Source organism: Sinocyclocheilus grahami, unplaced genomic scaffold (genome assembly GCF_001515645.1).
Source record: "Sinocyclocheilus grahami isolate Dianchi unplaced genomic scaffold, SAMN03320097.WGS_v1.1 scaffold7.1, whole genome shotgun sequence".
Lineage (NCBI taxonomy): Eukaryota > Metazoa > Chordata > Actinopteri > Cypriniformes > Cyprinidae > Sinocyclocheilus > Sinocyclocheilus grahami.
In genome coordinates, this window is record NW_015505186.1 from 2,417,297 (window position 1) to 2,430,554 (window position 13,258).

At 34.8% G+C, this 13,258-nt stretch overlaps 1 protein-coding gene across 1 annotated transcript in view; it reads left to right on the plus strand.

The window, feature by feature from the left end:
• Positions 1-2,430, plus strand: part of rxfp2a (relaxin family peptide receptor 2a) — a 49,074-nt gene extending 46,644 nt beyond the window's left edge. Inside the window, exons 14-15 of the mRNA XM_016277936.1 lie at positions 63-281; positions 1,287-2,430. Coding sequence (XP_016133422.1) covers positions 63-281; positions 1,287-1,552 — 485 coding nt within the window. The 3' untranslated portion in view covers positions 1,553-2,430. The remainder of the gene's footprint in view (positions 1-62; positions 282-1,286) is intronic.
• The last annotated feature ends 10,828 nt before the right edge of the window (positions 2,431-13,258 follow it).

Consider the following 13,258-nt stretch of genomic DNA (forward strand, 5'->3'; position numbering starts at 1 on the left):
ATCACTTTCCTATGTCAGTCCTCATGCACATCCTGAAATATTTGTGTATTTTGTATTTACAGGTCTTAATCTGGTGGCGTTTTTGGTGATTGTCATTTCCTACTCCAGCATGTTCTGTTCCATCTGTAAAACCGGCATCAATGCCACAGATGTGCGCAGTCGGCTACACAAAGATGTGGCCGTGGCCAACCGCTTTTTCTTTATTGTGTTCTCTGATGCCCTCTGCTGGATACCCATATTTTTGGTCAAAACACTCTCTCTGCTTAATGTTGATATTCCAGGTATGTAACCTGTATATCCTCTGGTGGAATGTATCCTTTTTTTTTACATGCTGTAGTTAAAACAGAGGCAAGTTTCTTTATCAGTATTTGATTACATTTGCATTTTTACCTCTGTTGTGGTTAAAAACAGTGTAGTTATAAAGTTTTTACAGAAAATATTGTTCATGAATACTGATGGTGAATAATGTATAGTGCAATGACGGTGGCTAGCTATAAGACTGGGATTAGACATTTTGCACAGATCTTCAGCCCTGTAACATTTAGAATTTATTTCAGCTGGCGCAAAAACATTTTTTTTTTTTTTTTTTGAAAGACAAATATCTTCAGTTATAATGTGCAATTTATAATAAGGAGCACAAAAAAACTAATATGAGTTATATATTAAAATAACAGTTTTAAATTTGTAACAATAAATATTTGTTCCTGGCATTTTAGGCCTTGACTTTAAAATAAAATAAATACAATTCAAATAAAAGTTCAGCAGTAGCCTTTCCAAATTGAATAAATTTCAGTTTTTTTTGTTTGTTTGTTTTTTGTTTGTATGCACAAATGGAAAAATGTTTTTTTCTGAAAATGACCCAGCTACCTCTGGTGCCCTGTAACATTTAGAATTTATTTCAGCTGGCGCAAAAACATTTTTTTTTTTTTTTTTTGAAAGACAAATATCTTCAGTTATAATGTGCAATTTATAATAAGGAGCACAAAAAAACTAATATGAGTTATATATTAAAATAACAGTTTTAAATTTGTAACAATAAATATTTGTTCCTGGCATTTTAGGCCTTGACTTTAAAATAAAATAAATACAATTCAAATAAAAGTTCAGCAGTAGCCTTTCCAAATTGAATAAATTTCAGTTTTTTTTGTTTGTTTGTTTTTTTGGAAAAATGTTTTTTTCTGAAAATGACCCAGCTACCTCTGGCCCAGTGTATTACAGAATTTAAGATTATTAGTACAATCAGTTCTTCTGTTGTTAACATGAATGCCCTATGTTTATCTCTGCAGGGACAATAAACTCCTGGGTGGTGATTTTCATTCTTCCAATCAACAGTGCTCTTAACCCCATCCTCTACACCCTGACCACCAGCTTCTTCAGAGAGCAGGTGGAGCTTCTCCTTTGCCGCTGGCAGCGGCGCTCGGTGCCAAAGAAAGACCGTAAGAGTCTCACCAGCTCCACCATCTACATGGAGACCTCTCGCAATGCTGAATACCCAGCAAAAATTCCCTTGCCACGACTGTCTTTGGCAGACATGGATAACCAATATGGGTGAAAGAGTCAGTGAGTAAATGGTATCATACTCATTATCTATGTTCAGACAGGAGAATGACAGTCTTTGCTGGAACAATTTAGGTAAAAGGATGGAACTGTGATTCTTGCCGTTTGGGTTGCAGTATAGAGTGCTCTTTTTAGACACATGACTCTAGCTTCACTTTTTTTTCCATTAGGAGAAGCATTTATGATCACTTTAGCTAGACGAGAGCCTCGGACCCCTCCAGCGTCCATTTCCTCCCTAAACGCCATGTCTGGCTCACAGCCCCTGAGCTGAGCTTGTTGTTTGTCTCAAAATAATTTTAAAGAAGAAAATCAATGACTACAAAACGCAATGCACAAGACTGTCAGTATTTACTGCAGAATACATCTTAGAGGGATCCAAGGAACTTTAAATCATTATTTACATGAAGGGCATGTTTTAATGGAAATGTTTTGATATGTGGTTTTGAGGTTGAATTTGAGAAGTTATTTGTAATATACAGCAAATGTTTTTTTAATGCTTGCTCTGCCATTTCACAGAAAAGACACATTAAAGGGAATGCCTCTAAATCATTCCTGACTGAACAGAAGCATGCGATCAAGATAAAGTGGTGCATATCATTCAGTTATATAAGATAATACATTGTTGTTGTTGTTTTTTTTTACAATGATGCAAAAGCATTTCATATTTATACTCATGTAGACTATTTATAAGTTGGATTTTTTTCTACCCACCTCAAGATATGTGAACAAATATTCAAAGTCAGATGTAAATATGTTAATAGTTTGAATGCTCATGGAATTTAACAAGCAATGTATAATCGACAATCTGAAGAAGTCCATCTACCAGTGACTCTAGCAAGTCAAGGATATCCTTGTACACCGAAAAAAATGATACAATTTATTTTAGCTACATTTAATAAAAAAAAATAAGTTGAAAGTTAGTCAACTAAATGTAGCTAATAAATTGATTGCAACCACTTACCTTCAATTTTTTTTAGTAAATTCAATGAATCATTTTTTTTCAGTGTACTTCAATCATTGTATATGACACAGTGTTTTTATACTCTTAGTAAAAAAAGCCTGTTGATTGTTTATAAATTATCATAAAAGACAAAATACCCCATGAATGAGTGATCTTTCTCAAATTCTCGTGTTTGTGCAGTTTTTCATAATGTATATCACACACACAGCTTACACTGCTGGTCAATAGTTTTTCAAAATGTTTTTGAAAGAAGTCTCTAATGCTCCCCAAGGCTTATTACAATTTGCACATGATCCAATTAAGCAGCAAAAACTGTTTTCGGTATTAATAATAATAAAAACCATTGTTATTAATTGAGAAACAATAGCAGCCTAATTGATAACAGACACAAAACAGCATATTGAAAATTAATCATAAGCATTTAACACGGTTTTGAATTTTTGATCAAATAAATGCAGCCCTGTGAGCAAAGACTTATTATTAGACTGGTAGTGTATACATTTTTGCTCATGTAAAGTCTGATGAAGTTCTGATCATCAGTTTTGTACCATTGGTATACTACGCAATTAAATTACAACATGTTTTCAAACTGCATTGGGAGCGACTTGAAGAGAAACTCCAATTTGCAGTTTTAATGAAATTGTGCTCTTTTAAAGGTAGACTCCATTAAAATATTACATTTGATGCTTTTTGTCTGGGTTGTTTGCCACTGTGCACCTGTCAGTATCCAGCAGCATCCATCCAGCCGCTCCAGAACCTAATGGATGGAAGGAAACAGACGGGTTTGCTTCTGTGCCAATCAGCGATCTCCATTTCTCTCCTTTGGTAAATATCTGCGCTCTGATTGGTCGCCAAGGGCGGAGCTGCGCCATCCTCAGCGGTCGTCTTTTTCTGCCAGTCGATGCGAGACGCAAGACCAGTGAAGTGAAAATAGCAGAATTGAGCGACGACGCTTGGATAAAGATATGAACATATAAACTGCTGTATAAGAACACACAAGGTATTCTGTTTTGTGCTCGATGCTTTTACGGTGTGAAATGTAATCGTGTTTTCATTCCAGTGCTCTTTCATTTGTGAAACCGCCTAAAATTGACGAAGAAGCCGTGAGGAAGGCCAGACCAGCAGCACAGATTGTGTTTGTTTGTCTGTTGTTGATAACAAACACAACACAACAGATTTGGCTTCAAATTGTCACTTGCATAATTACAAATATCTTGTGTTCTCTAAATGATTGGCATCGGCGTTCTGGGTTCACGAAGCTGAATAAACGTAACGTTAATTTACATGTAGCTGTAATCGAGATAGATGTCTGCGGTGATTATGACAATGTAATAGTGGATGGCTGTGCTCAAAACCGAGTGTGCTGCCTACCTAGACGGCATTTGTGGACAGCACGGCGTGTGCAGCTTTTGTCAAAGATACGCTGAAATTCCGCGCGTGACGTAAATATTGAAAACATGTGGTTTAATTTTGCGCGCTTATGAGACACACATCTAAGTTACTCATGACACAGTTCATCACGACCAAGCATCAACGATAATATATTTTACCTTCAGGAAATTGGATGATTTTGTATTCTGCATGGCAGCAATCGCCTCCTCCTCCTTTGTCTAAACAAGGTAAGTCGTGACAGATCCCCCCCCCCCATTATTTAATTACTAATTAATAAGTAAAAATATGTCACATCTGTGGAGCACCCTGGAGTTTTGCAGTAGCAATTGCATTAGCATTGTTTCATTTGTGCAGTTAATTATATTGACGTGCAATATATGTGACATGGATACTGTAATGTAGATGACATTTGTTACTATCTTGAATAATTATATTCCGTCAGTTATTTATGTGCTTTCACCAGGGTGTAGTAAATGTACATGTAAACTTCATTAACAAAGACTTTAGATGCAAATCCGTTTTATTTACATGAAAAAGCCACACTGAACATCAAGCATTCGAAATCTACATATAAAAATAAATAAAGATTTTAAAAGATCAAACAACGAAAATATGATATATGTGTGTGTGTGTGTATAGAGAGAAATAGATAGTAGAAACATTTTATAATACTCTCAGACTTTTGGAGCTCCCTTTTTTGTTACTGTATGCCAGGTTGCTCATACTTCAGTTGTTTTGATACTCATAGGTTCCAGTAAGGATTCACTGGGCACAAACAGCTTTTGCATCTGTGCTTTATTCATTACGTGTAGTTCAGACAAACGTAGGCAGCCGGCATTGCTCACTTCATTGCTCTGAACCATGTGTGTTTACTTGAGGGTTTGTAAATATTTACATTCAGTTGCTGAAACCATTTGTGAATGCATTTCATTTTGCTTGAAATGTTTTGCTAATCATTCAAATAATCTGTAATATATGCTGATCCAATGTGAAGAAAAGCTTGCACAGGTCTGTCAAATAGTCCCTTTAGGTGGCACTCAGCTGTGGGTTTGTGAGTGTGTGGGCACATTTATCGTAGATGATTTGATGTTGTAATTTAGTCTTGGGGCTCATATCCTGCTTTACAATTAGTGAAGAGAATTTCAGTTTTATTTTTACAGTACAAGCCATATAATTGTATATTAAAGGATGCATTTTAGCCAGTATGATACTTTGACTTATAAATCTGTAAAACCTATTTGCATTGTCTAGATGTGTTTAGGTTCTCATGACAAAGAAATGCTTTCTGGATCAGAACTCGCCATACCTGAAGATTGTAGATCATTTTGGGCTTAAATGTGCTTTGTATCTTTTTATCTATGAACTTCAAATTTCCTGTTGGCTTAATAGATTGTTCGAATGTTGTTATTCAAAATCTAAACCACAGTTATGACACCAATTTGTTCTCATAACTAATTATGATTTCCTGAAGGAAATGCATATCTAATTGTTTTACATTCTTTCTGTAGCGCTTCAGAAGAACACACATTTCACAGTTACTGAGAGATTTGACTGAATGTGTGACGCGCAGCCCACTTAGACATTACGTAATCGTAGAGAGATGGTCTTGGTTATTGTGTGTAGGTTAGTAGGTGCTTACAGGATTTTATATAACAGCTTCTGGCAGGTAGTTTTTAGAAACAGAAGTGAGAAATGTGTGCATTTGAGTCAAGCCAAAGTGCTATGGTGAACAATTTTTAGTCAAGAGCTGTTCATTGTTCAGCTGCTGTACCTATATTGTGTACTGTATGTCTCTCTTCTCAGTCTGGCTGTTTTTCAAAGCTCAAGTCATGAATTATTAACTGGGGAGTAAGAGCTGCAAAAAAGGAACATAGCCATAGCAACACTGCATTGTTTTTCATCTCTATCTCCATCAATCTTCACATCCCTCATCTCGAATAGTTTATCTTTTTGTGATGTTTCTCAGGCTAATAAGCAATGAGAGTGATGCACAGTTGCAACCCTAGTGCTGATCACACATTGTAATCTACTCAAAAGCCCAACAACAGAATCATGAAAAAAAATCACTTTTATTCTTAATAATTTTAAGAATAAAAGGTTTTGTTTATTAATAATAGATAACATTAACAATGAAAGACAATTATAGTGATTTCTTATTTAATATTATACTTTCAACATTTACTAATAAATTTTTTATGAAAGTTGTATCTCTTTACATTAATGTAATGTGAATTAAAAATGTGCAATTGTATTTTTATTAGCATTAACAAATATTAATGCTGAAAAAAGTTGCTCATTGTGAGTTTGTTAGCTAATGAGTTATCTAATGTTTACAAATTACGTCTTATTGTAAAGTGTAAAGTTGTAATGTGTTACTATAATCATTTTAATGCTTTTACATACTTTATGCTTTAAGCCATTACATTTGATGTAAAGTAATGTTCAAAACTTTTTATTCATCAAATAATCCTGAAAAAAGTGATGTTTCTTGAGCAGCACATCAGCATTTCAATGAATTCTGAAGAACCGTGTGAAACTGAAAATTGAATCTTAAAATTAGTTATGGTTGAAGTTATTTTAATAGCATAGGATAAATAAATAAATAATATTGGAATAAACCCATGAACTGTACCTCTACTGAGCTCTAGAGGGCAGCCACACACTTCATTTAAATCAGTTTTTGAGAGAAATGTTTGTAACATAAACTCTGCCTTTTTTCTGTTCTTGTTTCTCACAGTTGTTGCCACTTTATGTCAGAGAAAACCGATACATCCACCCCTTTTACTAGGTTTCACCATTAAATCTACAACACCACATTAAAAAAAAGAAAAAAGAAAATCAAATACAAACAAATCTTTCGATCTTCCACCAAGCTTTCATGCCATTTTCACAGTTGCTAAATCACAGTTCCGCTTTGCTTTCAGGGCACTTTAACTAAAGAGCTTTTGAAACATGACACTACTAATGCATAAGATGTTGTGTAAATTGTTGAGAGAGATCAAATCAATAGAAGAGCATTTCAAAGTGCCCTTGAGATGAAGAGAAGACAGACGAGTCAGTTATTGTCTATAAAGGATCAGCCTTTATAAGAAAACAAGACTAAACTAACTTGTCAAAATGTGTAAATATGGACATTTCACTATGTGAAATCACTTGACAGTGTCTCAGAATGGCTTTCTTTGTGGACGGCATGTCCGTGTGGCATCACTCTTCTGTCAGACCAGTCCTAACTGCCATCTGAGGAATGTGATATCTGAAGATCACTAGCGAGTACATAAACACAAACCCTGCCTTGATGTGGTGATCACGCATTTGTGCGCGCTGCAGTCTGGAGTTCTAGGTTATCTCCTGTAATTAGGCTGCGCCAATTAGGTGTGCTATTTTGGGGTGGGCCAGTGGTATTTGCAGGGTTCTTTGTATTTTTATCTGTGTTACATAAAGACGGCACACATTTTTGAGGGATGGGATGATGAGTTTTCATCATGTTTTCGTCCTGAGGGGAGCTACTCAAAAACAGAAAACAAGACATGTGAAGGGTCTTGTATGATCCTGCCAGCTAGCCTCAGCATTTGCTGTTCACTCACCGTAGAAAGAGTCCTGGTAGGAAGTCCAATCATTTTTGAGCAGACTTTAACTGTACGATCAAAACGATTTCTATTTTGAAGATTGATTGAATGAAACCAGCAGACGATGGAAAATGTAATGACACTTTCTATGTAAGAATAGTAGATCAAAGTTGCTCGGTGATTGTGACTGGGCCAATCAAAATCAACCCTCTACAATGTGAGTAAATCACTCGCATATGCGACTAAATCTTTACTCTGGGCGACTAAATGATGTCTAATATTAGCCAATGGCTAATAAATTCTCAGATTTTACTCGCCAGTGTGTGGGTTGGAGGCTAAGTATAAGTTAAGCACAGATATGTTTTCACTCACAGAACACTCTGAGCGCTTCAGAGTTCTCTCTCAGTCAAGCGATCTGTGCTATTTTTCAGTTCATCTCTGTGGATGCGCAGCACACCTGCATTTCGCGTACCGTAAACTTTAGTGTGAAGGCGCACACCTCACGGTCACTTTTCTTTTTTCTCACATGTAAACGATATTCTTTGTTGTATTTTCCTGTCTAAATAACGGAGTTCCTTTGGAGTTCTTTTCAGCATCATTACTCTTGTCTTCAGTGCCACATGATCCTTAAGAAATCATTTTAATATGCTGATTTGGTGCTCAGAAAGAGTTTTAAAAAAATTATAATCAGTTGAAAACAGTTGAGCTGCACACATTTTTGTGGAAACCATACTTTTGTTAGGATTCTTTGATTAATAGATATGTCAAAATAACTTTTATTTGAAATAGAACTCTTTTGTACCATACTACCATTATAAATGTCTTTACTGTCACTTTTGATGAGTTTACACCCTTTCTGAATAAAATAATAAATTTCTAATAAAAAAAATAAAAAAAATCTTAATGACCTCAAAGTTTTCAATGGTATGCAGTGGGGTTAATGAAGTCTTCTTGCCTCAAAATGTAAAACAACCATTAATTATATATATAAAAAAAATTTAATCCAGGCGGACATACATTTCATTATATGGTTTGATGTGTTTTTCTTGTTCTGACTACAAAAAAATAGACAGATCTGAATCAAAAATTCTGCCTGTCTCAGCAAGGCCTTAGAACAATGAAGAAATACAGTTTATTATGTCAACAGTTGAATATGAAGGTTGAGGGATACATTTAAATCAAAGAAACGGAGTGAGAGAGAACAGAGAGAATTTGGCCATGAAGACTTTGGAGGGAAAGTGGATAGTGGTTTAGAAGTCAGGGTATAATAAACATTTTAGTTGTTTCAAAGGTTTGATTTGTGGTATAATGTCTTGTGTTTTATCTGGTGCTGTGTTCTCCTGTCCTATCCTCTTCAAAGCTATAAAAGGAGTGTATTAAGGGTTTCTGCTGAGTGACTGATTGCTTTTTCAGAGCTGTACCGAACAGGTGTGTCAGATGCCTTTAAGACCAGGAACCCTCACAGAGGTCTTACTTGACTGAAAAGACCTTTTATCAGAGGAGAAACCAGCAGAACACAAAGAGGGAGTTTTTTCTTAAAGGGGTCCTATTATGCTTTTTCAACTTTAGTTAGTCTGTAATGTTGCTGTTTGAGCATAAAAAAGATCTGCAAAGTTACAAAGCTCAAAGTCCACTTCAAAAGGAGATATTTTGAACAGAAATCACTTTTCAAAAACTACAACGAACGACTTGTTTGGACTAAAACGCATATTTTCCCGGGATTTGTGATATCACAAATACCGACGAATGTTACGAGACCTGGTTGAGCTGCACTAGAGAAGGCAATGAGTGTTATCACTATGTCGGAGACACGCTAGTTTTCCCAAGGCAGACGAACTTAGAGTGGTTTAAATCATCCGGGTTTAAATCGCGCTCAAATTGATTTGATTTTGACGCATTTACACTGAAGCTTGCAGGCGGTGCAGGCTATGGTAAGGGGCATGACATTTCCCGACCAGGCGCCGAGTGGTGCCAATCCCAACACACACTGGCCCAGCTAACCAATCACAGCACATTTCGTATTTCAGAAGGCGGGCCTTCATTTGATACAGGAACTATTCGAGCCATTCATGCAGGACTGGGGAGCGAGGTGTTGTAATAATGTAAAATATGTGAAAAATAATGTGTTTTTCGAACAACCTAGTATGAGAGCCTGTTCTAGTACACCCCCAAAACAAAATCAAGACTTTGTAAAAGAGCATACTAGGACCCCTTTAAGAAATTTCTACAGTAGCCTGAATTAGTATGTAGATTTAATTTACTCACCCTCACGTTGTTCCAAAGCCAAAGATTTGTTATGAAGAATGTTCACGTGTCTCTCAGTTTTCCTTATTTAATTTTAGCATCTTGACCCATCATTGACTCTTATTGGAAAGAGCCCAATTAGATCATGGGTTTTGGAAGGCAGTTTGCTCACCAGCACTGACACGGAACTAGTATCATGGTAACAGGATCCCAGTTGCTGGATAGTCAGCGATCTAACAGCTGGCAGAGGCCGCCTGACGCTCTGAATGCTTGGAATTCTGGGGGTTTCTTGTTAAGATTATCCAAGCATGACTGCTGTGAAGCTCTCGTAGCAGAGAATAATATCATAAACTAGGAATGTCATCAATTGATGCCTAGTATGAGTTATGCAGCAAAACAAACACCTGACTCAGCATTTAATTGCTCTTCATTAATAGCACAAACTGTTATCTTGTACCAGCAGGCATGGTCATACATTATTGTCCTGAGTGGCTTTTATAGCAACTCTTTGTTTGGCTTGGCAATCAAACATCACATCTTATTGCCAGATATGTTTTACAATGTTTACCATGTTTAAATATCCATTCAACAGAATATTTTGTTCGTACAATGAAAGTCATTGTGGTTCAGTTATTTCTTCAATGCAGAAAACGCAAACAGAATCACGGAATCCAGTCATAAAAATGAAATTTACAGTATAATGCAGAATGTCACATGTGGATGAATAAATCAAAAGAAGGGCTGTACACTTACTCAAATTGAGATATGGACCAGTGTCTGTAAATATTAAACTGCAAAAAAAAAAAAAAAAATTTTTTTTTCAATAATAATGAATAAAAAAAATAAAAGGCTATTTAAATATCAAGTTCAGTTTAACTTGACTTCCAATTACTATTGTAAAGTACAATGTACTTCTCAAATTAATAATAACAATAATAAAACAGCTTTTTAAAACAATATTTTTTAAGGGAAAATCACAATTTTTCATTCTTGTTTTATTTGAAACAGCAAACCTATGTTGTGCAGCACAAGAAATGAAGGAATAATTCAGATTTCCATTTTAAAAGATTAATTAAATTATTCAAAATGTTTACATTAAGTTATATGCATTCATTTGATTACCACCGTTTTTGGTAATACATTTGTATTAAATCATAAAACAGAAGAATCCAGAAAATTTTAAACAGACAGCATAACATTTCTGAAAAAAAATGTATTTCACAGGGAACTTTTATTGTTAACATTTTAATAAACTATATGCGAGTCAAAAACGTTAAGATGTCCGCATTAAAAGAAATGTACAAAAGTGATTTTATGTCCATAGAAAGCACATCAAATGTAAGTAAAGTGTCTACTTTTAAGGTTTCAAATAAGTTTTTGGAGGATAAAATGTCAAAATTTGGTTGAAATAATGATACATTGTCATTCAGTGTAACACAATATTTATGTAAAAATTCAAACAACATGCTTATTCTGACGTGTACATATTAAAATATATAAAAGAATAAGGGAGCATATTCAATTTTATTGTGTTTTAAATGAGTAAAAAATTCTTACTGGCAAATGGGCAAAACCTAGGATAGTGGCAAATTAAAAAAATTTAAAATTACAACTAATTAGTATTTGGGGTGAAAGTAATTAGTCTTTTAATATGTCATAAATTGATTTTTGTTGTAAATATGCCTGACAAGATTGTTACACTGAATGACATTTTAGTGGGTCTCTTCTGTAAATCAGGGAAAAATGTATGATATTAATTTTTTGCTCAGAAAAACAAAAAAAAAATTGCAATTAAATTAAACAGAATTTTTTTGGGGGGGTGGGGACAACAACAATTTAAAGCAGTATTACATTTATTGTTTTTATGCTTAAACCCTTTTTCATCTTTGACCCATGTATTATTAAGAATTCAGTTGATTAGATATCATTTTTTGTTATATTAAACCATTAAAGCAGAAAACAGGAAAACTGTTGTTGTGAATGCCATTGACTTTCATTGTATGGGCAAAAACAGTTTAAAACATTCTTCAGAATATCAGAAGAAAGAAACCAGACTGGTTGAAATGGCTGTAAAATCATTTTGAATTTTGTGATCGTTTATTTTGTCAGTTGGACAGTAAGCTTTACTTTTAAGTGATTTCTTTAAAGCAGCTCACCAGACGAAACCGTGAGAGCGTTTGTGTGTGGTGGAAGTGGTGGATGTGACCCCAGCTGCTGTGGAGATGTGCCCGGGGCAGCTGGGAGAACTCCACAGTAGCAGTTAAACAGTCAATTCAAGCCACCGCAAACAGCACTTTTTCAGCGCAAACACATAATTCATTTTTTACTGATTTATATCACCACTTTATTGCATCTAAATGCTGGCAGTGTTTACCAGAGCTTTGCCAGAAACTGGACATTTTTATGTCTCTCTCTCTGCAAATGAATCAAGCTGCATCTGTCATATGCAGTGAGCAAGGTAATAAAATATTGAAATAATAAGCAAGTTAAAGTGATTTACACAATATGCATATTTAATCTCCCTCATATGTTTTATTACATTATTTGGTCACGCATCTTGCAGAATAAAGATCAGTTCCTCTCGGTTTCACATTATTTCAGCTGTGACTTAATGAGAATGATCTTTCTCCAGTCGTTTGGCTGAGAGCTATGATATATTGCACTAATTACATGCTCTGTCAATCAAGTTGTCATACAGTTATACACTCTTTCCAAAACTGTTCATTTGGCGTAAACATACTGAATGTTTACAAAGGGAAGCATTAATATTACGGATGCTCATGTTTACAGTTAGGGTTATAAGCATTTCCTTTCTGCCTCTTTCTGTGGATGTCTTAATATAGGCAAGGCAAAAGTGAACAAAAAAGAAAAAGAACAAGAATTTCAGGAAAGATAAAGTGCATTGAGGAGAACATGTTTGGTAACTTGCCAACCGCTGTTAACAAAAATTAAATCCAACTGCTTTCACATGGAAACTATTTACTTTCATCCTTCCACAAGTCTTACATTCTGTCTGCTGTGAACATCTGAGAGATTAGCATCACATTCTTTTGCTGATGTATATCGACCATTAATGCAAAAAAAATGCTTCGTTTGTTCCATTATAAAAGTATGTTTTGTAAATAAGATATTATGCCATCACAGGAAAAAATTAAATTTGAAATAATAAAATGGAAAACAGATATTTTAAATTGTAATAATATTTAACAATATTACTGTTTAAATTTGATTTTTGATCAAATAAATACAGCCTTGGTGAGCATAAGAGACTTCTTTTAAAACATTTAAAAAACATTTACTTTGTGAAAAGAACAAACAGTATTTAAATAAATTAATATTTTAATTTATAAATTTAATGGAATGCTCTGGTTCCACACACACACACCAAAAAAAGATTTAAGGCATGTTGTATACTGGCCATACATTTGTTGTTACTACACAGAATTGGACAAAATGATCAGACCAGCCTTACAGGTTTGCATGAATCAGCTCTAGTCTCCTCCCTTTTTCTTTTTCTTTATGAGTCATTCTTGTCTAC